The 26,593-nt window shown below is 41.3% G+C and overlaps 1 protein-coding gene across 1 annotated transcript; it reads left to right on the top strand.

Moving 5' to 3' along the window:
- Positions 1-169: 169 nt before the first annotated feature.
- nin (ninein (GSK3B interacting protein)) lies at positions 170-24,132 on the top strand. Its single transcript, XM_071524517.1, has 27 exons — positions 170-376; positions 1,568-1,661; positions 2,746-2,921; positions 5,846-5,891; positions 6,532-6,707; positions 7,677-7,823; positions 8,159-8,326; positions 8,546-8,682; positions 8,896-9,036; positions 9,452-9,626; positions 9,900-10,010; positions 10,230-10,319; positions 10,583-10,718; positions 10,897-11,018; positions 11,306-12,429; positions 15,675-15,773; positions 15,866-15,935; positions 16,057-16,224; positions 16,314-16,430; positions 16,816-16,929; positions 17,129-17,275; positions 17,538-17,717; positions 17,992-18,126; positions 18,240-18,341; positions 18,678-18,770; positions 23,188-23,301; positions 23,667-24,132. The coding sequence occupies exons 1-27, from the start codon at positions 185-187 to the stop codon at positions 23,880-23,882; spliced, it is 4,590 nt and encodes a 1,529-aa protein (XP_071380618.1). The 5' UTR covers positions 170-184; the 3' UTR covers positions 23,883-24,132.
- Positions 24,133-26,593: the final 2,461 nt, after the last annotated feature.

The following is a 26,593-nucleotide window of genomic DNA, read 5'->3' on the forward strand; positions in this document are numbered from 1 at the left end:
AGCTTTCTAACAGTGATTGGATTTGCTGTAGTTTTAGGGTGAAGTGGCTTTGACCTTTGCTTGCAGTGTTGAGGGTTTAGAAATTGAATTTGCTATTCCTTGTTGCTGCTCTTCTCACTCTGCTGTCACCTGTGTGTGTGTGTGTGTGTGTGTGTGTGTTCAGGGCAGGGTGCTGTCCTGTGGGATGGATGACACCCAAGAGCAGGACCACTACGAGGAGCGCCTGAAAGAAGTTTTTAACAGTTTTGATGCCAGCGGCTCGGGCTCCCTGTGCCCAGAGGAGCTGTCTGACCTCTGCCAGTCGCTGCACCTGGGTGACGCCACGCCCGCCCTCGTCCAAGCCCTGCTGCAGAACCAGGACTGCCTCACCGACAGGGTAAGCCTCCTGCTCCGCTACCGAAGACGTGGCTCCAATAAACTTTAAAACTGTGATGTGTGTCTGTGTCTTGCCAGTATCGGCAAGACACATTCTTGTACGTTTTTTGCGCTCTTATGATTCAAGAGATTCTGTTTGACAAATCACGGCGGTGTTGTGCGAAAATTCAAAAAAATTGTGTGCAATTGCAACTTTTGAAACAAAATAATTTGCCCCGAAAAGCTGCGCTGTATTCACTGAATTGTTCCTGTTCATGTTCCGATGTAAAGGTTGACTGTGAGCAGTGGCCTTTTGCCTTTTTTGTGTGTCGGGTCCTCTGTGTCCTTTGAATTTGGCAGAGGCCTATGTTGAGCCACTCTAGCTCTCAGGTCTTTGTGTCTCCAGGCTTTTGGCGCTTTGTTAGCCATCTTGTTGAGGAGAAAAAGTGCCCCCATCATCCCTCATCCCAGGTGTCTGTCGTCAGGACAACCAAGCCAGCTAATCACTATTCACAAATACATTTGTTTGAGGGTTCTGCATGTGGAAATGTATGAAATAGGGACGACACTGGCTAAATCTATACAAATGGACTCCAGTGGGTTTTTAATACATTTTACATCCAGTGGATCTCCAGTATTTAGCCTTTGGCTTTGAGCCTTTAAGTAGAAAGAGGAGGTGTACTCAGAATTGCTTACCTCCAAACTCTTGCATTAGGTTTTGTTTGCATGTAAGCGTGTGGATGGATGGATGGCTATTGTCTCTGCCTTGGCTTCCATGTGCGGGTGTGTGGGAGGGGCAAATGCTAGCAGAGGGGCAGTGAACTGATTGCCTACCCATGGCATCCAACAATAAAGTCAAAAAGAAAACCCCCACCTAAATCCAGCAGCCGCCGGCCTCGGAGCACAAAGAAAATCTCCATATTCAGGGTTAGCAGCTGTTGATTCTTGAGAAGTGCGACCTCCCCTCTCCCCCCTCAGCCACCCCCACCCAGACACTCAGGGACGCCCAGCCTCCACCCTGCATCCAGGGGATTGCATCCAGTCTTAGGAATTTCACGAACCTGTTTTTTGTCTAAGTCTCAGTAATGTTTTGCTTTGCTACACATACCAAACATTGCTTGTATTATGAGAGTTATATACAAGGAATCCTCACATTTATGTAAGACTGAGGTACCTTCATGCAGAATCCAGACTCTTTTCTTTCTTGTTACAGGTTGACTTTGACCAGTTCAAGAATGCACTGATTCTGGTTTTGTCATCAACCATCGAGCCACCCCAAGCAGAACAGGAGACCTTGCCTCAACCAGGTAATTTTGTTGACACCAGCATTGTATATTTGAAGATATCACACGCAGTCAAGCATCTGTACTACGCCTGCTATGTCAACAAGTACAGAGCCATGACATTGAAGCCATAACATTAGCCACGTCTATAATTCATGTCAGTATCAGTTTATTATTTAACTTTAAGGAGGTCTTCTCCATTCAAAAACTCATCCAAGCTGAGAAGGTGATTGTGCAAGCTGAATAAGTGGAACGGCCACCATGCTGATTCAGCCGTAAATCTACATACTGAGGCTCAGCACCAAAAGCGCAGGCCCAGAGCCAATTGACTTAAGTGACTGTTAGCACTGTCATGGTTGTACCACTGGCATGGTTTGTATTTCATATGGAATTAGTTACCAACAAATGGTTGTGTGCTGCTGTCATGGAAAAAATGATTTTATTGCCCCATTTTGTTGAAAATCTTGGTCCATTTTGTTAGGTATCTTTTTGAAAGTGTAAATGACTATTTTGGGCGCCTGGATTATGCCAGCACTCTTATTAGCTCAGAGTTATTTTACCTCTTGAGTGTCACACCTCACACAAGTCAACACAGAAGGGTGACACTGAGAAGGTGCTGGGTAAATAAGACTATGAAACAAACATTGTTACATGGTCCACATGATAGTATGGGGTCTAAATCAGACTAATCCTTGTGTAAATAAATGCTGCACTGTCAATCTTTAGGTCTTATTATCATAAGTAAATACAAATTAAATGTTAGTCAGTGTTGTACCTAGTTCCAGTGAATTTCTCTGATGAGTTTCCCTGTGAAGCACTGTTATCCTATAGTTTCATATCTGTATTATTTAAATCCAAATAAAAGGGAACCTGTGGCTATTTAAAAAAAACATTTTCAATGCCTGTCTGTTGGAGAAGTAGCTACCAAAGACTGCGGAAATGTGTGTCATTGGACATGGTTTCTATATTTATTCATGACCTTTGTTCTCTGCACAGCATTATGAAGAACCTTTGTTTTTGTTGTTTTTTTAAGTGCTCTACAAATACATTTGTCTTGATATTGATTTGGTTTTTACAGTTCATTCTCATCATATCTCAACCTCCTCAGAGTCTACTGAGATCCAACCAAAGTTTGTGAAGGGCAGCAAACGATACGGCCGCCGCTCCACCCCAGAGTTCATCGAGCCTATTTCTGACTTTTCCGAGGTTGCCAACACAAACCCGGTGGAGGAGGCGGATCCGGAGGAGGACAACGATGACTCCGCCGTTCCCAGGAAGCGTGAGGTAGTTGACTTAAGACTCAGATGTTCTCTTGAGTCTTTCCAGAACCCGCCTGTACACCCCAGACACAAGGAAGCTGTCCTTATCTCCTACCGGCCTTGCATGTACTGTATTCCTCAGCAGCCGCAGACTGGTTGCAAGGTGTTATTCTTAGCTAATCAGCTTAGCGGTATGCAGGGCAGATCCTGAAATGTAATATAGACGCTCTAACACAGGTTTCACACGGCTCTGCTCGTTGCATAACATCACAGTACTCTCTGTAAATAACATTGTGTGCATAATTATTGTTTAACCGGCCTTAGGTAATGGCCCTGTGTAACCTTTGTGTTTGTTGCTAATTTCAGCCTTAGAGGAACACAGTGTCTGCTTGCATGTCTTGCTCAGTCTTGATGTTAAGTTTCAGTGTTTAAAAAGACAGAATTCATGTAGCAACGTACAATGTTGTCAGTTTAATGTTGCGTGATGAGGCTGTGAAAATTGAGCTGAATGGTTTTCAGTGAACTTTGCCCTCAGTGTATCTGCTGGCAGTGATGTGGTGGTCACGGCAACAGTGCAGCGTGTTAGAAATTCACACCGTCGTGTCCGGGCAGGCCGGAGCTTTCAGCAGATAAGGAGAGAGGCAGAGGCAGATCAGGAGGACGGGTCACTGTAGCTTCTACGGTTGCCAACAAGACAAACCTCTTGTTAATGCAGTGTAGGCTGAGTTATTGAAAGGTTAAAGTTTCCAGTGATTGCTATTCAATCTCCTTTTAATACATCTCCCTACTTGGGGTTTACAGTAGATGCCTAGCACAGGATTGCAGTGGCTCAGATGCGATGTGCCTCTGGGTCACAGGTTTGTGTAGCGCTGGTTCAGCCGTGGTCATGCACAGCTGAGCGCTCCGCACGCCGCCTCGGTCAGCAGCTTGATCTTCCCGATCCTTCTCTTGGATAATCCTGCTCTCACTGCTGCTGTAGAGAGTTATTTGACATTAAGTAGGGAGGTCTTTAAGGTTTATGTCATTCACTTTTCTGAATCCGTAGCCTACAAAGGAAATCATGGTGGGAAATTGAACACCAGTGAAATGCTAGTAAATATTTGCTGAGGCTGGTCAGTTTATCCCCTCTATCAGCCGGTTTGGCAGGTAGCAAACCATTATCTAGAGGCCCTATTCTATTCTAAAAATCCAGTTGGCTGGTAAAGCAGTGAAAGTGCCTTGTGAGGTTTGGGGTTTTACCGGCTGCTGTGGCCTCTTGACAAAAAGGTTAATTTCTTTCACTTATGGAAACCTTTACCCGTAGAAGCTAGCCGTGAACGTGAATGTATGTGCGGCGTCAGGATTAATGCCGACAAACAAAAGTGCCCAACTGGTCACAGAAGCGGTATAATGATGCCTGGCTCTGCCTCTGCATGGATGGATGTGTTGGATGTGCTGTGTATTGTCTGCGGTCCCCCCCCACTCCACCCCAGATGCGAGCACCAAGGCGAACGCTATTTGAGACACTGAACTGAAGCGTGTCTTGGTATTGACTAATCTAGGTTGCAACAATGCTACAATGTCCGGCCTGGGGACCAGCAGATGGGGATGGGTCAGGGGTTTCTGCCAGAGCGAGTGGAGGCTCGGCGCTTTGGGAGGAGGAGTGACAAGGAGTCTGACAGAGGAACAATAAGCCCCCGCTACCCCCACCCTGCTAGATGCCTATACACCCCGTATCGAAAAACCCACTTGCAGAATCCCATCTGTTCTTCATTCCCTCACTGTTTGCCTCCCAAACAATAGAAGGCCACGCTGGGATTGGGCTGGATCACAGTGGGTCACACCCCGCTAAACCCCTCCTCCTTTCATATTTCTAGACAAGCACAAAAACACTTGAAGCAAACTTGGAAATAGTTTTTGAAGATTTTAGTGCAAAATCAGTTAAAAGTAACAAAAAACGACATGTCTAGAGCTGCAACGATTAATCGATTAGTTGTCAACTATTAAATTAATCGCCAACTATTTTGATAATCGATTAATTGGTTTGAGTAATTTTTTAAGAAAAGTAAGTCAAAATTCTCCAGCTTCTTAAATTAAATATTTTCTGGTTTCTTTACTCCTCTATGACAGTAAACTGAATATCTTTGGGTTGTGGACAAAACAAGACATTTGAGGACGTCATCTTGGGCTTTGGGAAACACTGATCCACATTTTTCACCATTTTCTGACATTTTGTAGACCAAACAACTAATCGATTAATCGAGAAAATAATCAACAGATTAATAGACAATGAAAATAATCGTTAGTTGCGGCCCTATACATGTCTGTCTAATATATTTTTAACCTTGTATTTACCTATAAAAGGTTTCTAACTTTTTCTTTTAGAATTTTCTAATTTTCAGCAACACCCTGCTTCTCGTTCATATCAATGCTGCACTGGATTATTGAGCTGGATATTGCACTGGTTTTAAGAGTATTCTATTAACACGTCAGAGAGGAGAATAATAAAGAAAAGTGTGTGAGTGTCTGTCACGCATTTTGATTGTCTGTTATAATCGGCGTTCCTGGTCTGACCGCTGACCCTCCCTGGGGCCCGTGCCGTCACAATGGCTCTCTTGTGCTTTTTGTCAGCTGCCCCCCCCCACCCCCCCTTCACCCGCCCACACCCCACCCCCTTCGCACCCTGGCTCAACCTTGGCCAATTTAATACCATGTTTAATTTTATAAACAGCTGACTAACACATGAGAAAATTGCTCATCCCGCCTGCAGGTTTTTAATGCGGTGATTTTCTCACTGATTAGTGTTGGGGTTTTTTTTGATAATTTGTTATTGCAGCTAGAGGAAGACACAGATTTTGCTGGAGTTAGTCGTTTGATTAATTGTTAAACTGCTGAAGTCGTTGTTTGTTTATGGGCTCTTCATAATATTTATCTGAATTTCTGTGTGTGTGTTTTTTCTCCATTTGACAGCGCTGGAATGCTCATGAAACGACCACAGAGGAGTATGAGGCAGAAGGTATGTCGGAGTCGCACTGTTTTCAGAAAATTCACTTCATAGCAGAGGTGGGGACTCGAGTCACAATCTTTAAATACTTGAGACTTGACTTGGGTTCTCGTGACTTGGGACTTGACTTTGACTTGTACTTTGATGACTCGAAAAAGGTTTCTAAAGTCTTGACTTGAGATCTTGTGTTTGTGTAAATGACTTAGATTGAAAGTGATGAGATTTGTTCCACCAGACGACTCAATTTATTTATTTTATTTTTATTTATTTAATTTATTCTGTTTTCTGAATTTGGATTGAATTTATTGAAGTTGAAACTGATTATAGAAATCAAACTCATGATGCAGTTTTTATCCTATTAAAACCATATTTCATTGAAAAGTCCTAGATATTTAGTTTTCTTTAAGATGTTAAATTGATACTGGACTCTTGATTTGTTCTGACTTGACTTGGTGTTCTACATTTAGACTTGAGACTTGACATTAATGACATGGACTTGACTTGGTGTTCTACATTTAGACTCGGGACTTGACTTGAGACTTAAGATGCCTCAAGATTTGAGACTTGACTTGAGACTCGAGCAAAGTTGACTCGGTCACGCCTCGTAGATGTTAGTTTACAAAAAGTTCACACTCTCTCTCCCTGTGCGCAGGCCAGATGCACCTGTGGAACCCCGACGAGCCCAGCACCCCTCGGGGGTCGCTCCCTCCTCTGTCGGACCGGCTGGAGGAGAGGCTGCGGGACGCCTGCGATGAGCTGGCGATGCCGTGGGACGGATTTGCCAGTCACTCTGAGCTGCTCGCGCTCTGTGAACACCTGGGCCTGGAGGTAGGGATGGGACCAGAACCGGTATTACTATATATCGCTGTAAAACACTGTAACGGTTATGACACCCTCACTGATTTTTATTACCGTGACCACCGTGATAACTGCAGCTCTCGTCTGTCATTCTTATAAAAATCCAAATAACAGTATGAGGTCAAATGCATCTAATAACGTGCTACTGGCCTGCATCCACTAATTCAGTCATTAACATTAACATAATTCATAAGGGGAAATAAAACATTTGTGTTGTTCAAAACAATCCTTATAGTTTCTGGAAGCTAAATCAGCATTTTTTAATTTTTATTTTTAAGAAGAACGTCAAATGTCTTGTGATTTATATGATAAATTCGTTTTTAAGTAATGAAGCACATTACAGCACTGTTTCTTATGTTTTCATCTTTTTAATAATTATCAAGATAATATTGTATATTGAGATAATTTTGGTCAAGATAATCGTACTATAACATTTTCATATGTGCATGGGCTTACCTGGAGGTGAGTTAAAGGCGGAGAGAATGAGAGCCAGAAATGTACAGTTACACTTAATTTCAGTGCAGTTTTTGACATGTGATCATGAATATTTAATTTGAAATTTCATGATATCACATTGCTGTGCGATCACACGTGGCTTGAAAATGGCCACAATGTATCTTCTATGCGTTTTTAAAGCTGCAACATGTAGCATTTTTAAACATTGAGGTATCATTGTCGAATTAATTGTGACACCTTGGTATAATTACGTCAACAAATGAGACCATGGTTGAGACAACTGGTCTATCTCAAAGCCTCTATCTCAAGTGCTAGTGTTTCTCAAGTTAAGACTACATTTCCCATAAACCCTTGCATCCTGTCACAAAGGATGTTGGTCTGCTCTGTTAGAAAATGTTGCTGCTTCAGAAAATCAGTCAGATGTGGAGTAAGTCTTAGGCGCAATAATAATTTTGTTTTTTGACTTTTTTGACTCTTTTTCAGATAAAGGGCGATATACTCCAGAGTCTGAGTGGCGAAGGAGTGATGCATGTTCAGGAATTTGTCTCCAGAGTCATGAACCACATCAAACCCCCCACACCTTCTGCCTCCACGCCTTACAGACAGCTTAAAAGACATCACTCCACTCAGGTAATTGAAATTCTTTATTGCTCTCTACCAGGGTGTGTGGGATATACTCCATACTCTTGACTGTAATTTATTAATATTTTATATATTTGTTTATTTCTGTGTAATATGTATTTACATTAGATGTCAGTTTTGTGAGAGAAGTGACACAAATCATAACACTGTTCCAGACTGGTTCCTCCATATTTAGAGAGATTGAAAGCTGAATTTCAGGAAGTCATTTCTTCCCCAAAGTGCATATATGGCGTTTTGTAAACTGTCTATTTTTATCCACTATTATTATTCCTCCATATATTTGCATTTCTCCAGTTTACAGACACTAATTCTTCTCCTCACAGCCCTTCGATGAGGGAGGGCGCAGGATCGCCACCCCCTCTGCCATGACCAGCACCATCGGCATGCGCCTGTTCTCCACCCTGGATGATGGGACCGGTTACACTCCAGCTGAATACATCCTGGATGCCTGGATGGAGGAGGGCATTGAGAATAGCACTGAGATCCTGCAGGTACCATACTGGAATTTTCCTTCCAGGCTGACTGTAGCCATTACTCCTAATATTTTTAGCATTTGGAATACTGTAAATTTAGTTAATCTTCATATATAGAAATAATAAAAAACAGATGATAAAGACAGGAAGAAGAGGCAAAGTTATAGATTGTGCGGGTGAGATTTTAAAGAAAGACTTGTGAAAACCTCACAAGTGTTATGTTTTTTTTTGTTGTAGGCATTGGATTTCAGCTTGGACGGAAAGCTGAATCTTAGTGAGCTCACCATGGCTCTTGAAAATGAGCTTCTCGTTGCCAAGAATGGGATTCACCAAGCGGCACTGGCGAGCTTCAAAGCTGAGATCAGATATCTCCTGTGAGTATATGAGTGTGTGTGAATGTAATGCGGCTCAGTCAGAACTGAACACTTGTAACTAAATTGATATTCATTGTTTGTTTGAATTGTCCTAAAAAAAACACCTGCATGCTGGTTTGTTGCTTGAATTTGTTTTTGTCATTTCTACTCACTCATGGATACGTTTTTGAATGTGTACAAGCTACATCTTTCCCATTTGTTTATTTTTTGTAGTGAGCGTGTCGACCGAGAGCTCAGGGAGAAAGAGAAAATCCGTTCTGACCTGGAAAAAGCGGAGAAGCTGAAAAGTCAGCTGGCGACTGAGGTGGATGAGCACCATTCTGCTATTGAGCGCACGAATAACCTCAATATCAGGTAACTTTTCTATCATCTGCACTAATTCATAATTTTAAGGCCTAAAGTATCTCAGAGTTTCACCTACTATTGAATAGGCGCAGCTTTAAGGAGCTGCTAACCCAACTAAAATTATTGTATCAAGTTTCAAAGGAGTGTTTTAACTTCACATGATGGTTTAAATGCTGTTTCAAAGAATAAAACAGTAAATACTTGTATTTTTTGGCATGAAAATGGTCAGATTTAAAGAATTTAAAAGAAATATCAACTATTGGTAACTTCAGTCTGAAAAACACGTATCAGGTGAACCCTCGTCCTAATGTTTGGTACACATTTATCTTGCAAGACAGTTTTCCAGCTTCAACAATAAATGAGTATTTTATCTTATAGTATTTGACCCTTATACTCTGTATTCTCCGTGCCTGTATGTCTACAGGAAGCTTGAGCAGGACCACAAAGAGAAGCTGGCAGCAGCAAGGTCGGAGTTGATGAAAGAGATGGACCAGATCCAGCAGCAGGCCGGCCTGCAGCGCGAGGAGCTGGAGGCAGAGATGGAGAAGATCAGGGAGGACGAATCTTTTCTCAGAGACCACCTCTCCATCTCTGTGAAGGTACCTAAAGGAGCACACACACACACACACACACACACACACACGTATTTGTTCTCTCTTGCTTTTGTCTGTATTCATGTTTTTTGTCGCTTCACAAACCACATGGTGACAAAATTGTTTTAGTAAAAACCTCTGTATAAATAAATTCAACTTTGACATGGCTTGACACTTCTCACTAAACTTTATATTATCTTCCACTTAATCAAATAGAACACATGATTTAGCAAATGTTCTGTATGCATAGCTCATGTTATTGGTTTCTGTGTCTCTCAGGAAAATAGACGTCTTGAGATGGAGCTGCTGGACAGCACCGAGAAATTAGTGGAGGCAGAATGCCAAATCTCTAAACTACAGTCGAATTTGGACAACGTTCTGAAAGAAAAGGTACAAAGACATTATGTGTTATGTACATGTGTTATGTACAGTATGTTATTGTGCTGTATTTGCGCTCTTCATTATCCTTTTAAGAAAATAGGCTTTTAGGATTTCATAAATACTGACTTTCTCTATTGTTGCTCTCATTGTAAGTCTTTCTGGATAACAAGATCAGCTACATGCGTAAATTATGTATGATCTTATTATGTATGATCTTATTTTCTTCAGTTTGGGGACTTGGACCCTGGCAGTGCAGACTTCCTCCTCCAAGAGGAACGGATCAAACAGCTACGCAGCAGCTATGAGGAGCAGTGCAGGGTAATTGTAATTAAATCACTAACGCGCTCTGTTTTTCTTGAATGTTTTTTTTTTTTTTTATTTTACTTGCAAGTCCTTATTCCTTAGTCCTTATTATGCAGGAACATGTAAGATATGGTGAAAATTATGTTAGCTTTACAGATGAGGTTCTCTGCATTTTAGATAAGATGAACTTCAGGTCATAAATGCTTTTCCGAAATGGATATATAGCATTTGCATAGCATTTATACCATATGCATAACTCAAGTATTATTATTTTGCAGGAGCTTCAAGATCGTATTGATGAGCTGCAGTCAGAGTTGCAGGAGTTCCACAGTCTTGGTCGAGCTCATCTGCCCTGCAACAAGCCTCTGTCTGAAGAGCTGGAGAGCAAGAGTCCTGGCATGGAGTCCGACCCAGGTAGGAATGATGATTATTTGCAGAATCAATCACTGGAGAATTCATTACAATACACTAAGTACATGCATTCATGAAAACACTTGGCACATAGATGTTTTGTACAGAAACAAGTCAACCTTGTGTCAAGTGTCACCAGCCACCAACTTTCTAACTTAGCTTTTTTTTTTTTTTTTTCCAGGTTTAGGTTCAGAGGAGGTTCAGCCATTCAACATGAGCCTGGAGGCAGAGATGATGCTGGAGCAGCTGAAGGAGCAGCACCTTCGGGAGATGGAGGGTTTACGAACTCAGCTGGAAAGCAAGGTGAGTCTAGCAGATCCACTGTGTTTCTCTGCAGTCAGAATTCTTAACGTATGTGGTTTTTAGTAATAAAAACATCAAACCAAGCCGAAGGGAGTGTTGGGAGGGATGTTAGTTTTGTTAGGGAATTACAAGTTCAACAGTACATACTACCTGCAAGTGTTAAACACCATCAGAGAGAGAACCCTGGACATTCATGTGTAATGTACAGCAATCTTCTGTCCGTTAACACCTAAAGGTAGAAAACTGAGCCTGTTTTATTGGCTACTATCTCCTTCATGTCATCACAGATCACTGAATTTGATAAGATGGTAAAAGAGCAGCGGGCGTCCCATGAGCAACAGAAGGTTGCCTTATCCCTCCAGTACCGGGGCGAGGTCCAGGCTTTAAAGGAGGAGATGGCCAGCGTTCAGAGCCACGCACAGGAGCTCCGCAGCCAGCTAGAGCAGGCGGAGCTGGAGCGGGCCAGTCTGGAGCAGAGGCAGGCCGGGGAGAGGGAAGAGCTCGAAAACCAGCAAGAGGAGGAAGTGGGAACCCTCAGGCAACAACTGCTGGAGGTCCACACCCATGTTGCGGACCTGGAGGAGCAGCTGAAGACCCTTGAAGCCCAGCAGGCTGAGACAGAATTGAACCTGGAAACAGAGATGGAGGAGCTTAAGACACAGCATGTCTTGGAGATAAAGAAAGTAGAAGAGCAGCATGAAGAGCTGTTTGACGCCAGACTGGAAGAGGAGAGACTTAGACTGCAGGAAGAGAGGGATGAGTTGGAGAAGAGATTGTTAGAGGATTGGGAAAGGGAGAAGGAACAGTTGCAGCAAAGCCATGAGGATGAATTGAAGGCCAGACTAGAGGAGGCAAGCGTGAGGTTTGAAGCAGAGCGCGATGAGCTAGTAAAGAGACTAACAGAGGAGTGGCAAAAAGAGAAGGCTCAGCTGGATGAGCAGAGTAATGAGTCTCTGCAGGTGGTGCTGGAGGAAGAGATGTTGAGACTTGTCAAAGAGCAGGAAGAGAAGGAGGGCAAGCTCAGGGAACAGTGGGGGGTTGAGCGAGCTCAGCTGCAGGAGCATCAAGAGGAAGCTCTGAGGACTAGAGCAGCTGAAGAAAGGTTGCAGTTACAGCAACAACATGAGCAGAGGGAGAAAAGGCTCAAAGAGGAGTGGGAGAGGGAAAGATTGCAGCTCGAGGAGGATTACGAAGGGATGCTCCAGGATAGACTGAATGAAGAGAGGGAGAAGCTTGAAGCTGAGAAGGAGGAGGTGGAGAAGAGGCTGGAGCAGTTAGTGGAGGAGGAGAAGGCTCGTCTGGAGGAGAGCCATAGGGAGGCCATGCAGGAGCTGGCTGCCAAGCACAGCGGGGAGAGGGAGACACTCAGCAGCATGTTGGACAAACTACGAGATGACATCGCTCAGGAGAGGTGAGACACTTGACTTTTGAGGGATGCGTTTTTTGTTTTTTTTTATGTTTATTTGACTGTATTCATGTCACAGGAACATCTTTATCAATTAAACTTGTATTGTCTCGAAAGGTGCACATTTAAGATATGGTAACATGTTAAAAAAGGAACGTTTGATTTAGGAAAGCTAACATTGTTGCACTGTTAAGAGTTGGATACTGTTTCCATAACCGTCATTGATTAACCATGTACAGGAGGGAAGTTGAGATCCACTTCACCCGGAGAATCAAGGAAGTGGAAAATCGCTTCTCAGGTGATCAAGAATCTGTCGCAGAGCGTTTTCAGGCTGATGTGTTGAAACTCGAACAGCACTACCAAAGTGAGCTCAAGGCTCTGTCTGAAAGCCATGCCAAGAAGAGACTCAAATGGGAGGCGGAGATGGAGAAGGCCCTTGAGGAGGCCGAGGAGCAAAGGAGAGTGATGCAGGAGGCCATGGAGCGAGAAAGGGAGAGCCGTAATCAGGTGTGGACAAAAGAACAACGCGAGGTAGAAAGCAGCCACAAGGAAGAGATGGATGCACTGGCGAAAAAGAACCAGGAACTGCAAAAGGAGCTGGATGACTTTGTTAGTGCAGCCCAGACCAAAGAGATAGAGCTGAGTAGGCAGCTGAATGATCTCCACAACAGGCTTCAGGAGAGCCTAGAGACCAAAGATGAGCTTCTGGCCCAGTCTGAGAGGAAAGCGGTTGACATTGAGCTTCTGCTAAATCAAACTGTGGAAGACTTTAAACAGGAGAGGGAAGAACTTCAGAGTAGCCTTTCAGAACTTGAGGCAAAATACACAGAGGTGCTTTCCATGTCTGACAGGCAGATTGAGGAGAGGATTGAACTGTTAACGGAGCGCGACGATTTAAAGATGAAGATTGAAGAGTTGGAGATGCTTCTTAAACAGGCAGCAGTGGACTTTGAGCTTGAGAGGCAAGAGCTACAGGAAAATATATCCGTTCTTGAGGAAAAGTTGAAGGATAATCTTTCTTGCTGCGAGTCGCAAGAGAATGAGAGAGTAGAGCTTATAGCAGAGAGAGACCTGCTTAGTATCAGAATTAAGGAGATGGAGAAGGAACTCAGTCAGCTCTTAGCCTCTGTGGAAAGAGCTGAGAAAAAAGAAATGCAAGAATCAAATGAAGTAAAAACGCTCATGGAGGAAGAGCTAAAACCTAGTGAAATTTGTTGTGAGACTTGTGGTGATGATAAAGCAGTAGGTATCCCAGACGACTGCGATGACCTTAATGTTGAATCTGCAGTTCCTTTGGAGCAGTTGCTGGAGGTGGAAATAATCTTTAATGAGTGTGAAATCTGTCCGGAAAATGATATTATGGATACCGAATCCTCTAATCGGGAAGCAGTTTGTTTATCACCCAACCTCAGTGTTCCAGTTGAAGCATCAACATCCCTGGTGGAACAAGATGATGATGATGTAGAGAAGAAGTATATAATAGAAGAATATAATAATGAAGCCCCTGCGGAGACCGGTGGCATTGAGAACCAAGAAAAAGACGAAGAAGCTGCTGTGGAAGATAGGATGGCAAAGAATAATGACGCATTCCCTGAAAATGGATGTGACAATCAAGTTAGCGCTGTTCCAGAAGAAGACTCTTGTCCTCCTGAATTGACACCCTCTGATGACCATGGCCCAGAATCCCCAGTTCCAGATGATAATCAATATGCTGATGCTGTAGATGAGAAGAAAAAGGAGGATTTTTCCCAAGAGAGGCTGTGTGAAGGTAATGCAGCCGTCTCATCACCTGCGGCGTTGGAGCATGAGGATGCTGGTGAAGATGCAACGGACTGTGAGAAAAATGTAGCTCTTGAATCATGTGAAGAGGACAACAAACCTCAAGATGACCTAGCTTTGGAAAATGAAACCCCTTCCCATGAAGAGGAGTGGTGTCATGAGATTGCGGTTGATCCCTCTGCCCTGGAGGAGACAGGTGACCCCGATGAACTGATCCCAGAGGATGCTGAGGTTAATTGTTTACCAAATGACTCTCACGTTGAACTAGTTTCTCCAGAGTTTGAACAGAGAACAGAGACCTATGATTATCTGGAACCTCGGGAACAAAATAGTGATTGTGAGGACCAGGACAGTTTTGTCTTTAAATTACAGGCCCTGTATAACAATGCTACAGAAGAGAACAATCTCTTGGTTGAGAAGATTTCTCTGCTTCAGCAGAAAACAAACACGCTGGAGAATATTTTGTCTCACAACAATGAAAAGATAGAAACTGGCCACCAAATATTAGAGGAAAACTATAATCTCAAAGTTAAAATGCTATTTTTAATGGAGCAGGCCAAAGAGCTGGAGATGAAGGCCTTAAAGACGACAGATCTTCAGATTAGATATGAAGATTGTCTCTGTGAAAATGCCAGGCTGAAGGACCAAAACGATGAACTTGAGAAGAGAGTTTGGGGCTTTGAAAGCAGGATGCTCATTATCCACGATTTCCAAGATCAACAAATCACACTGGTGGACGAGATCGGCAGGATGCGCGAGGAGAACGCCAAGTTGTCCGAGTTGGTCAGCGAATTGGAGAGGCAGGATGAGATTCTTTTGGCCATGGATCCAGACGCTGGATCCTCTGAGACGCCCGCAGAGGAGTCTTTCCAGGATCTGAAGATTCAGGGCGTGACTGACATGGAGGACAGCTGCGTGGAGTTTGAGAAGCAGAACAGCAAACTTCGCAGAGCCATCACAGAGCTGCAAGACAAGTCGCTGACATTAAATGAAAGGATGCACACCCATAGGTAACATGGAGGAAAACTAGGATCCCATCCCTCCTTGTCTGCAGTGGCCTCTGTTATCCCATCCCTCTTGTAGTGATTTGCTTATTAGTAGCACTCTTCCTTCTGTTCCCAAGCAGAAGATAGTGCTGTTGCCCAACCTGTGATTTATGCACCTCAGGCTGTGAAACCTTTGTGTGATGCAACAGATCTTGTACATTTTTGTGGCTGAGCTGTTTCGATCCCTGTAGATCACCCTTGTAAAGCAACAACACGGCTAGTTCAGTGTGACATTGGATCTAGTCTGTTTGTGGAGTAGTTTGCCTTTACCCTTGGATGTGTTATAAAACCATTAAATTAATTGTTTTACTGTAATATTATTTAGAAACTTTGCATTAAATTAGAAGCATAAATTCAGAGTATTATGGTTTTCTAATAGCTTGTAGGAATCTATTTGTCTGACTTTTTCTCTTCTATATTCTATAGATCAGAGGCCAGTCGACTTGCTGAAGAAAACCTCGTCCTCAGGCATAAGATTGCCGAGTTGAAGGAAGAGGACTTGAAAGAGGCCCAGGAAGACTTGCTGTAGGGAGCAACAAATTCAAATTTCAAAATGTAATTTCTGTGCATTGTTTTTGTAATGTAAATTGACATATTCTTTTACCTTTTAATTTTAGAAAGAAGTTGGAGCACTTCAGGAAAGAGAAGATCGCAGCTCAAAAGATGGCAGAGAATTTCAAGAAACAGGTAAAATTTTGTAACTTGATAAATAAACCAGTGAAACTCTTTTTGTCGAAACCATTTGCTGATCCTTTTTTCCTTCATTCAGAGCTCTTAGGACATCATTGTATCTCCTTCTCCTCTGTAGATTTCAGAGCTGCGTTTGCGGAGCCAGAAACTACAGGATGAGAATGGGCTGCTGACAGAAAAAAATGCCCAGAGTGCTGCCAGTGTGGAGGAGCTAAGGCAGCAGCTGGCAGAGCTGATAAAGGAGAATGACAGGAGAGAGGCGGTGCCTGCTGAAGAAAGAGTCCAGGTAAAACAATGTTTTATGAAAGGCTGATGGTTGTCCTGGTGCTGTTGGTGGTCATGGTGGGTAGTTAATTAGTGGTTGTTTTGTGTTAGATGGCAGCTTGTGTGTCTGACCTGGAGGCAGAGCTGACCAAAGCTCTGGAGGGTATTGCACAGCTGGAGGAGAGGAATACCCAGCTAACACTGCAGCTCTCTGGCCTCAGGGAGAAGGTGAGCAGGTCATGGGCACCATAATGAATCTAACATGAACCTCATATATCAACAAGCATGGTACATACACTAAGTGCACAAAGTATTAGGACCACCTACTCTTTCAAGGAAATGACCGGGTGAATGTAGGTGAAAGCTATGATCTGTTATTGATTTTACTTTTTTATTTTTTAATACACTTCAGTCATGTAGGTGCAGAAGAATGGGGGAAAGACAGGTTAAATACATGCTGAAGAACCGTTTTTAATCCTTGAGACAATTGTGATGTGGACTGTGCAAAAGGAGATGTAACTTGGTATTAAGATGGTATTGATATTTTGTACACTCGGTGTGATCAACTACCAGCAGTACAGGTATTTTAAGGATTGTTTTTTGTTGTCCTTAGGTGGTCAATATGGACACCATGGAGAGTCAGCTGAGCCACTTGTTGCAGGAGCGGACGAGTGTGGATAAGGAGACTCAGGGCCTGCGCAGCCAGCTGGCCAAAGCTCAGGAGATGGTAAGAGTTTATTACAACCTACAGAGTATTTCTTATTGTGCTGCAGCCTTTACTTTACCAGGCAGGTCAATTAATAACACAAAATCATTGTTTTCAACGACTGCCTGGGGAAAGACAAAAGGATTCTTGAGGGTCTGGGATTAAAATAAAACTTTACATTTCACCATATATTATAAATTAATTCCTTTTTCCACTCTAGGTCAAGACAATGGATGAAACTCTTCAGGCTGTCAACCTTCAAAGTGCTCTTCTCAAGTCAGACCTGCGTGTGTCGCAGCAAGAGAGGGACGCCCTCAAACATGAAGTCGTCTCGCTACACAAACAGCTGCAGAATGCCGATGACAAAGTAAGCCATTTACGATCTGTGGCACTTAGGAGACTTTGCCAAAATAATGGTCAAGTACAACACCATGACAATGACAAAAGCATGAGCAGCACAAAGATGATTTTGCTTATCCTGCAAGTGATGTGTCGATGTTTGAAGCTGTTTAAAGGTCCAGACAATGAAGCACACTTCAATAAAAAAAAATCAGACAATATGTTTCTGATTTAAGTCAAACAGGATCATTGAATTCTTTTCAGTAGACTAACCTTTCCCTCTGTCTCAGAACCATGTTTTGGAGATGGCCTTGCACTCCAGAGGATTCCAGAGTCCGAGCAAGAAGCTGTACAGGGACGAGATGTCCCGGCTGCTGGAGCAGGAGCAGCAACTACTGAGGCAGGAAAACGAGAGGCTTCAGGCGGAGGTGCGCAACACCAAAGGAGACCTTGTGCACTCCAAAGAAAAGGTGAGCTGCAGCCTACAGCCAAATCGGCTAGCTTTAAAAGATAGTGATGTAAATAGCCACGATGGCTCTGATGGCCTAATTAGTGGCCTAACTGTTCTTTCTATATCAATGAGCCATTATCTCCTTGTCAGTTAAAACTGTAATTAACTTCTATGAGCCAAAACTAGGAACCTAAAAGATGTAGTATATTCTAATAATATCAATATCTATCTATCTATATATAATTTCAATATCTCTGACCCTAAATTGTACGCCCTTTATTTTGTGTCTACAGGTTCGGCACCTTGAGGTGACCATCGCGTCCCTGAAGCAGCAGAAGCAACAGAGTCAATCCTGCCTGGTCAAGGCCTTGGAGCAGGAGAACGCCTCTCTGAAGCAGGAGCTAGAGGCAAAAAACGAGCTGGCCAGGGTAAGAGCTGCATCAATCTAACCAGATAACCTTTGCTGCCATGTGTTTTTCTGAACACGCTGATTATGTGGTGTCCTTGTGTATTCTCATGGCTTGATGTACATTTGTTTCAGGGCTGTGAGGGTGAGGAAGGACACGCACGGCTGGAGAGCCTTCAGCAAGAAAATGAGGCACTAAAGGACCGAATGGCCCATCTCTCTACACAGCTGCTAGAGGTAAGTCCTGGTACCAGTTTTCCCTACTTTTCTGCTTTCATTTTATTGCTTTTTTTCCAATAAAAATGCATCGATTTGCACTTGCACTTGGGTCATTTAAATTGGGTGTTTTCTTATGTATATCGAGTGATTTTGTTTTGGTTTCTGCTTATGTACTTTTGTGCTTGCCATGAACCTACTTTCTTGGTGAGGTTTCTCTTGGAAAAACAGAATTGCAATTCTCCAAGTGGGGACTGTCTGATTAGATTAATGTTAAATACAAATCCCTCATGCATCTCTCTTTTCCTGGATGCGTCACTCCTCTCTCTCCTCACTGTTTTTTCTTGCTGTGTCCAGACATTTCAGGCTCAGCTGGTTGGACTTCTGCCACCATCGCCTCACAGAATGCCCCGAGGACAGCATCGTGGTGAAGATCCGGACAACATGCAGGTACAGAACAACCGCAGCCTTCCCTCATGGCAGACCTGGGCAAAAAGTATCTGTAAATATTTGAACTACTTGAGATATGCATGACTAAACTTTTCACTCGAAGGGCTGTGAAATTTAAATGATCACTTGCAAAATAAATAAATGAAGAGCTCCTAAAGCTTTTCAGTGTTTGGAATGTACTCAACCTCTATTTTGCCCGAGTCTGCTTTAGTTAACTCACACCTACAAACCGAAACCAGTAGTTTAGTACTTGGTGCCATTACGCCATTGGTCATTTTAGTATTACAATCATCTCTTGCTTTATCATGTAGAGTCCTCCTACCATCTCTCTGTCACTCTCACTTCTTTCTTTGCTCACGTAATGGTTATTTGTTGTCATGATTATAAATTCATAAATCATGAATGGCTTTAAGAAGAGAATACTTGACTGTATCTCGAATTAGAAATACTTTGGGATATAATGGGAGGTAAACATAAATGCACCCATTGTAATTCTTTCACTCTCACTTTGGTGTGGAGAATGTGCCCACTCAAATCAAATCAATTACTCAACTCGGGTGCTGCAAAATGGATTTTTCGTTGAATTTGTTGTTGATATCTTATTTTCACATATAATTTTGCATAAACTAGTGCAATAAATGAAATGCATTGACCAGATATGCAGAAAGATAACAAAAGCAAAGCACTGCTAAAACTTCCGCATCATAGCAAATATGTTAAAATTGCTTAAAAAATTGCATAATTTTTCAAACACCTGAGCTGAGTTACACTTGAGTGTGATAATCCTCATTTGTGTTGGTTTTCCATTACACCTTTTCATTTGTACACTGGGTTTGCTTTGGTCCTTCTTTTGCTGCTTGTCACAGACTCATCTCAACACCTGTCTATCCTCGTGTCCTTATGTCATGTGTGTTTAGACTGTTTACTTTTTGGGTTTGGTATTTAGACTGTGCCTCCTGTGTGTCTCTTCCTTGTGATTCTGAGTTCACTGCCATTACGTAAAATTTTCCATGTTGGGATTGAAGTGGCTGAAGTGGTGTGATCTCCTGGGTGTGGCCTTGGCGACGGTTTTCCACTTGTCACCTTCTGCAGAGTCACGGGGCAGAAACCTCCTCTTCCCACTACATCGCAGTAGTCTGTCCTGCATTAGCTGTAGATGGCGTCATCCCACACTTCCCACATTTTAATAATAGCTGACTTGTTGAGCTGTTGCTGTCATTTCTAGTATGTCACCAGTGGATGTAGTGGCAGGAGGGTAAACCCACCTAAACAAAATTTACCCACACTTTTCTTTGTGGAATAGTTTATCCACCTTTTTTTTATAACATAACATAAATTTATAGTATACATCACAGTATGTTAGAATTTTTGGTAACACTTTACAATAAGGGTCACTAAGTTAAGGGTTAGTTAATGCTTAATAAGCATTAACTACCTTAACGACCTAGTTAATGCTTAATAAGCATTAACTAGGTCTGGTAATCTGGTCTGGTAATCATTTACTAATGGTGTTCATGTTAACTAAGGTATTAATTTATACATTATTTAATAGTCATCTTTATAAACTATAAATAATGTATAAATTAATACCTTAGTTAACATGAACAACATTAGTAAATTACACATTAGTTAACTTTTAATTAAGGGTTAGTTAATGCTTATTAAGCATTAATTAACCCTTAACTTAGTGACCCTTATTGTAAAGTGTTACTGAATTGTTTATTTTTTTGTTCATATTGGTGGTTGGTTTGCCTCATGATGATCACCAACTGCCGGTCTGAGTTTACCCACCTTTCTGTTTGCCACTACATCACTGAACGTCAATCAGTGACTGAATTGCCTAAGGCAGATCTATGTAAAGGCCCAAAATACCAGGGTTGGGGTCAATTCATGAATGAACTCATCAATTCCAATTCAACTGAGGAATTGGAATTGAAATTGGAATTTGAAAAAACCTAGAGGAAACAGAATTGGAATTGAATTGGAAGTTGTATTTAATTCTGTGAAATTCCATGGGGGTTTTTTTGGAATTACTGAATATCATAAAATGTTAAAGGTACCTTTCACGTGGTATTCGATGCATAACGTAATTGTAATGCATACACTATTGATTGAATGTATTTGATTTGTTTAACTGTCTTTTATTTGATTCATAAAGTTTTATTTATAATGTTTAGCAAGGCAAGGCAGCTTTATTTGTATAGCACATTTCATACACTGAGGCAATTCAAAGTGCTTTACAGAGTAATAAAAAATACAGTAAAGGTAAAAAAAATTACAATTAAAAAGTGCAAAAGTACAGACAAGAGATCCACAAGATAAAAGACTTAAAGTAAACTAGTGCGGTTCAAATCAAGTGAAATAGAAAGATAAAAGAAAAGACAGTGCAAGAGGATTAGAAAAGTGCATTAAAATCACATTTAAAAGAAAATAAAAAAGATATAAATAAATAAATATAACAGTGCAGATGAGTGTTGCCTTAGCAAGTCTTAGAAGTGGAATTTCATAGAATTTAATGGAATTCCATTCTGTTTCCTGATGTTCCAATTCAGTTCCAATTCAGTTTCCTTAGAGCTAGGTGACATTCCAATTCCAACTCCAGGAATTGAATTGGAGTTTACCATGCATTCTCAAGGCCTGCTAAGTGAGTGGGCCTGTGTGGGTGGTTGAGGACTAGAGGAGAGGGGTGGAGCCTTGGTGAAGTGTACCTGCCTTCTCTCTCCAGGGGGCGGTGCCGGAGCAGCGGGCGGCTCACGCGGACAGCTACCGGCGGATCGGTGGATTGTAACACCCGGCGTCTCGCCCTGCTCTTCGCTTTAACCTCTTTACCTCCGAGACTGCTCCCCCTCCTCTTCTGCCCTTCCTCTCCCGTGTTTGAACACTGGGAGCGAAAATGCCGGGCGCTGTGTATGCCGCCCCCCGTTCTGAATCCTCATAGGAGATTGTGAAACACGGGTCAAATGTGACCGAGATCTTGAGTCTTGTCTGTAGTTCAAAAGGCAAGAATGTGTAAATGTGTTTCACTGCTGCTAGGTGGCAGGAAAACACAGAAAAGTCTCCTGTTCTTTTCCCAAAGGGAGTTCGATTAAAAGAATGACATTATCGCTATCATCAGAAAATCAAAGTTTGTTAGACATACCGTATTTCAAACATACACTGACTATACTGTGATATTCTGACAAACTTAGATTTTTTTTTTTTTAGGAATGCTCCATGCATTAAAAGCGTTTTGTAGTTTGAGTAGCTATCTTGATTACAGGGAATGATTTTAACAGAATGTATATCTGGGAATGTTCTGTTATGCACTTGTACCAATTATCAATGTTTGAGACAGGGTAAAAAATATCCTCAGAGGCTAAATCTTGTGTGACAGTTTGCCTTATGATCACTGAGGAGTGTTAAATTGGGGCGAGGTCAGTGCCTAACAGCCTTCTGAGCCAATCAGCAAATCCAACCTGTTGATGTGACCAATAAAATGTCTGTAGAGGTAAAGCTGTTACTGTCGATCATCCATGTGTCCACCAGTCAAGGTCTATAGAGATTTGTTAACGACAGATTATCAGTGTTAAATGTAAACCAGTCTGTTTTTCCGTTTGATTACACCTCGTTTGACACTACACACACACAGTTGAATGTTTCTTCAAGCTCTCAAATCCATCAAAGTTCAGTTTTGTAGCCTGTGTTGTTGTAATTTTGGGACTGCGTGTTGCTGTTGTTTGTGTTGCTGCTGCACTACCAAAGTGAATCACATGTTGTCAGACATGATTCTGGGGGGGGGGGTTGTGTTTGTTGTTTTTCTTGAGCAAGGTTTTGGTCAAACACACCTTTACACGACTTTTAGCTCCCAATGTTTATCTGGTATTTATTATTAGAAAATGATTGTTTGTCTGCAGTAGTGTGTCATTAGTGTCTTGTGTTTTTCTGTCTTTTAGTCTTTGAGGGTCTTTTCTTCTTTCTTTTTTTTTGCACCAGTGTAAAATCTAGTTTATTTGGTCATGTTTGTTTCTTTTTCTGTTATTTATTTTAATAGAATTATGTTATGGTTTAATTTTATTTTTATTTATGCATTAAATTATTTTTTTGTAGAGGTTATCTGAATCGCATAGCACAATTTTATACCTATTTATTTTTATTAATTTATTTTTTTTAGTGCAGTGTCCTTTCCCCAGAAAGCATTTTATGCTGTAATCGAGGTCAAATAAAGCATCTAGTACACAAGCATGTGGTCTGTCTGTGTGTTTTTCAATTTGCACCAGCTCAAAGAAGAAGGATCATTTTTCCTGTGAAAAAAGGGCAAAAAATCCTGAGTTTTCTTTCTTTTTAAGTTCATGAATTAATCCGTAACATAACCATGCTTTTACTGCATCACCAGCAGTGGAATGCAATTTCATGATATCCTCCACCTTCTTCTCACCAGGATGAAAGGGAGAGGAAGATGAAGAATATGGAGGAGCGTATGAAGGAAATTGAACTGTCGCTGCATAACGTCAAGCTGCTGCTCAGAGAGAAGGTTACTCAGCTGAAAGACCAGGTCAGTTAAAAAAACTCTTAAAAAGTCAACTTCATGACTTGAGAAAAACATTTTTTAATTGTCAACCATGCATTTTTGAAATCATGCTATGGATGTTTTAATGGATTTTGAATTGGTTTCATAGGCACTAAGGTCATGGAACTTAAAATATCTTGCATGAATGGCCACGTAACTTTTCCATGCCATCGTATAAATGGAAACACACCCAGTCTGGACTTATGTTTTCACACAAAAGCAGTGATTTATTTTCACATTGTAGCCTTCATGAAATGTGACGAACAGGCGAGCGCTTCAGTGAGCTGTAGGATTTTTATTGAATGAAATGATCAAAGCCCCATCACTGATTTTACTCCTGTCCTGTCTAGCTGCACAAGAACGGCAAAGCAGACGTGTTGATCAAAGATCTGTACGTGGAGAACTCCCAGCTGCTGGAGGCGCTGGAGATAACCGAGCAGCGGCAGAAAATCGCAGAGAAGAAGAACTATCTGCTTGAGGAGAAGATCTCCAGCCTCAACAAGATTGTGCGCGACCTGAACCCCTCGCCCCTTCCCCCGGTACCTTACCACTTCAAATGCTCATAGCCCAATGCTCATTACAACTTTATTGAAATTATTTATTGAAAACTCTTGAACATTTTTAACTTTCAAAAAGATCTTATAATTCTGTTCTTTGTTTGAACCCTGGTGCAACTGATCCAGCCAAATGCACATTATACACTACCAGTCAAAATTTTGGACACACCTGATTGAATGTACTATGTTTGTTCATTATGTTCATTATCTTAAAGCTATTTTGATCTAAAGTGTTATGCTTTGCTTATGCTTGAAATTTGTTTTTTAGACAAATATAAATAGTGAAGTTGATCCTAATGTATGAATTCCTTTCCAAAGCCTTTGTCTTTCCATCAAGGCAAAGGGCGGCTTTAAAGAATCTAAAATATAAGATAGTTTTGGTTTGTTTAACACTTTTTTGGTCACTGCACAATTCCATTTGAGTTATTTCATAGTTTTAATGTCTTTACTATTATTATTCTAAAATGTGGACAATGGTAAAAATAAAGAAAAATGTGGTGTGTCCAAACTTTTGACTGGTAGTGTACAAGACAAACACTTTAAAAGAAAACATATTAGATCATACTGTAGGTCTACTCATCTTCAGTTATGCACTGTCTTGTCAAAACCTTTTGTAATGTCTTATGTTTTAAGAAGTATTAGCCAAAATTTTAGTATTTAAGTCTGCAGTACTTTATTTGTTCTTTTGTCTAGGCAATAATTGGCTTACGTTGCGTCGGACCTCTAGAGACCTGAATGTGAGAACACATGCTATCATAAGTTATTATGAACTTTAGTATTGATATTTTAAAAGCAGAAGTTGATATTTTAAAAGCAGAAGCTGTTATTGATGAATGAGTAAATATTTTACCATAACACTATATTTCTCTTTCCAAAGAGAAAAACATTACTCACACTGTGATGCCCATACTGAAGTGCACTTTCTGTGTAAGTGTTCTATTATCTATGTTGTCTAAGAGATTAGTCATTTTAATCTGCCTTTGTAGTTCTTCTCTAACCCTTATGTAATGAGAGAAGATACATAAACCTGTTTGTCAAAGGTATAATCATGTAAACATCATAAAAGTCAAATAATCCTGTGACCTTTTTAGGATATTTGCCATCGTGAAGGAAAACACTACCTAAAGTGACATTCACTTTAAAAGTCTGTCAAGTGACAGTACGAGTTATATGAATATATTGAGATTGAAGTAAAATCCTATGATCTGTTGCAATATGTTAAGTTTCAAAAACTGTATTTTGAAGATTGCATGTGCCATTATAAATGTCCTTTGTAATTGTTACAAAGAAAGCACTAAAGTTGAATACAGGGTAGCGTTTGTGTTACAGGTAACAATAAAGACTTTTGCTATACATGTATCCTGTTTCGTTTGAGTTCTTGTTGGATTCATTGGATTTAATGTTGACTCTTTTAAAGGTTTTATTCAATGTTTTAAATGTTGAAGTTTGCAATTAGCGTACGGATCTGGCCATAGTGACCTCAGCCTGGTACCGCCTGTATCCTTCAATCTCCACAATTTTGATAGTAAGTTAGCACATCATCAACTGAGCATCTGAACTGAGTGGCTAACCCATTAGCCAGCTAACGTAATGTGATTCAAACACTTGTTTTCACTTGACAGTATGATACTCTGCCCTGACGCCACATGAACTCTACGCCTGCCTGGCGCCTACCTGACCACCTGATGCCTACGTGACGTGTGCCTGGCACCTGTGTCTCCGTTGAAAGTCAATGTAAATTCTTGGAGGCATCTGGCAGAGGTTTGATCAGATCTGTCTGTCTGTGTCTGTCTGTTGTGCAATACAAATAAAGTTATTTTTATTATAAAATGATTACATGCACTTTAATTCAATGCAATTAATGCCGTTTATTGCAGTGCAGTTGATTCAGACTAGTCCTTAAGTTCCAAGGAAGCAATATGAAGATCAAATGAATACTCAGAATGACTGATGGGCAGAGTCATGCTCAAGTAGAATACACTTTTTTCTCCAATAAACTTTATTCCATAATACAAAAATATAATTATAATATTCATATTTTCTTTCCTACTGTGGACATTGAGTGATTACTACAAACATCTCTAAGGCTGATAGCACTAGTGACTGCTCTTCAGTGAATGGCACTTCACATCTGCCTGGTAAACATTTCATGATGAAAATCGAATTAAAACCGCGCCAGTCTGAAAAACAGGCCCAGACTGTACTGTAGGCCTATGTAACAGTCTCCCATTTATTAGACTAGTTTATATAAAACATAAGTTATAAGTTAATATATAAGTTATTATTCATAGTTACCTTGCATTTTATATTTATCTTAAGAATCTTGTGATTTAATTGGGAGCTGGTGAGGTAAATTTGCAAGCTGGCTAGTTATGCTACCAGCTTGGCAGATCACAGCCTTCATCAGATCGGCTGCTTTAGCTGAGGACAGAGCAGGTTTAGGATATTAGCCAAACGCTAAGATGGACATGAGCAAAATACATTAGCAAAATTCTCAACCATTCCAAAGTGGGTTTAGCCCCCTTTAGCCCCGACATGTTGGGGTTATCCCTATAAACATGGGGCTACGGTATGCTGGTGTGCAACGGGGACAAAATCAATTCTCAATAAATTCGGCAGTAGCCTGTTTGGTAATGTGCTTGGTATGACACTGTAGCAAAATGTGTACAGTATGAGACTGTTTAAGTTAACTGGCTGGGGATAGCAATCTACTTTTTTTT

The sequence above is a fragment of the Centroberyx affinis genome, unplaced genomic scaffold, assembly GCF_046629955.1.
Source record: "Centroberyx affinis isolate AG114_WGS23_722 - 3 ecotype Tasmania unplaced genomic scaffold, CSIRO-AGI_Caff_v1 ptg001198l_1, whole genome shotgun sequence".
Lineage (NCBI taxonomy): Eukaryota > Metazoa > Chordata > Actinopteri > Beryciformes > Berycidae > Centroberyx > Centroberyx affinis.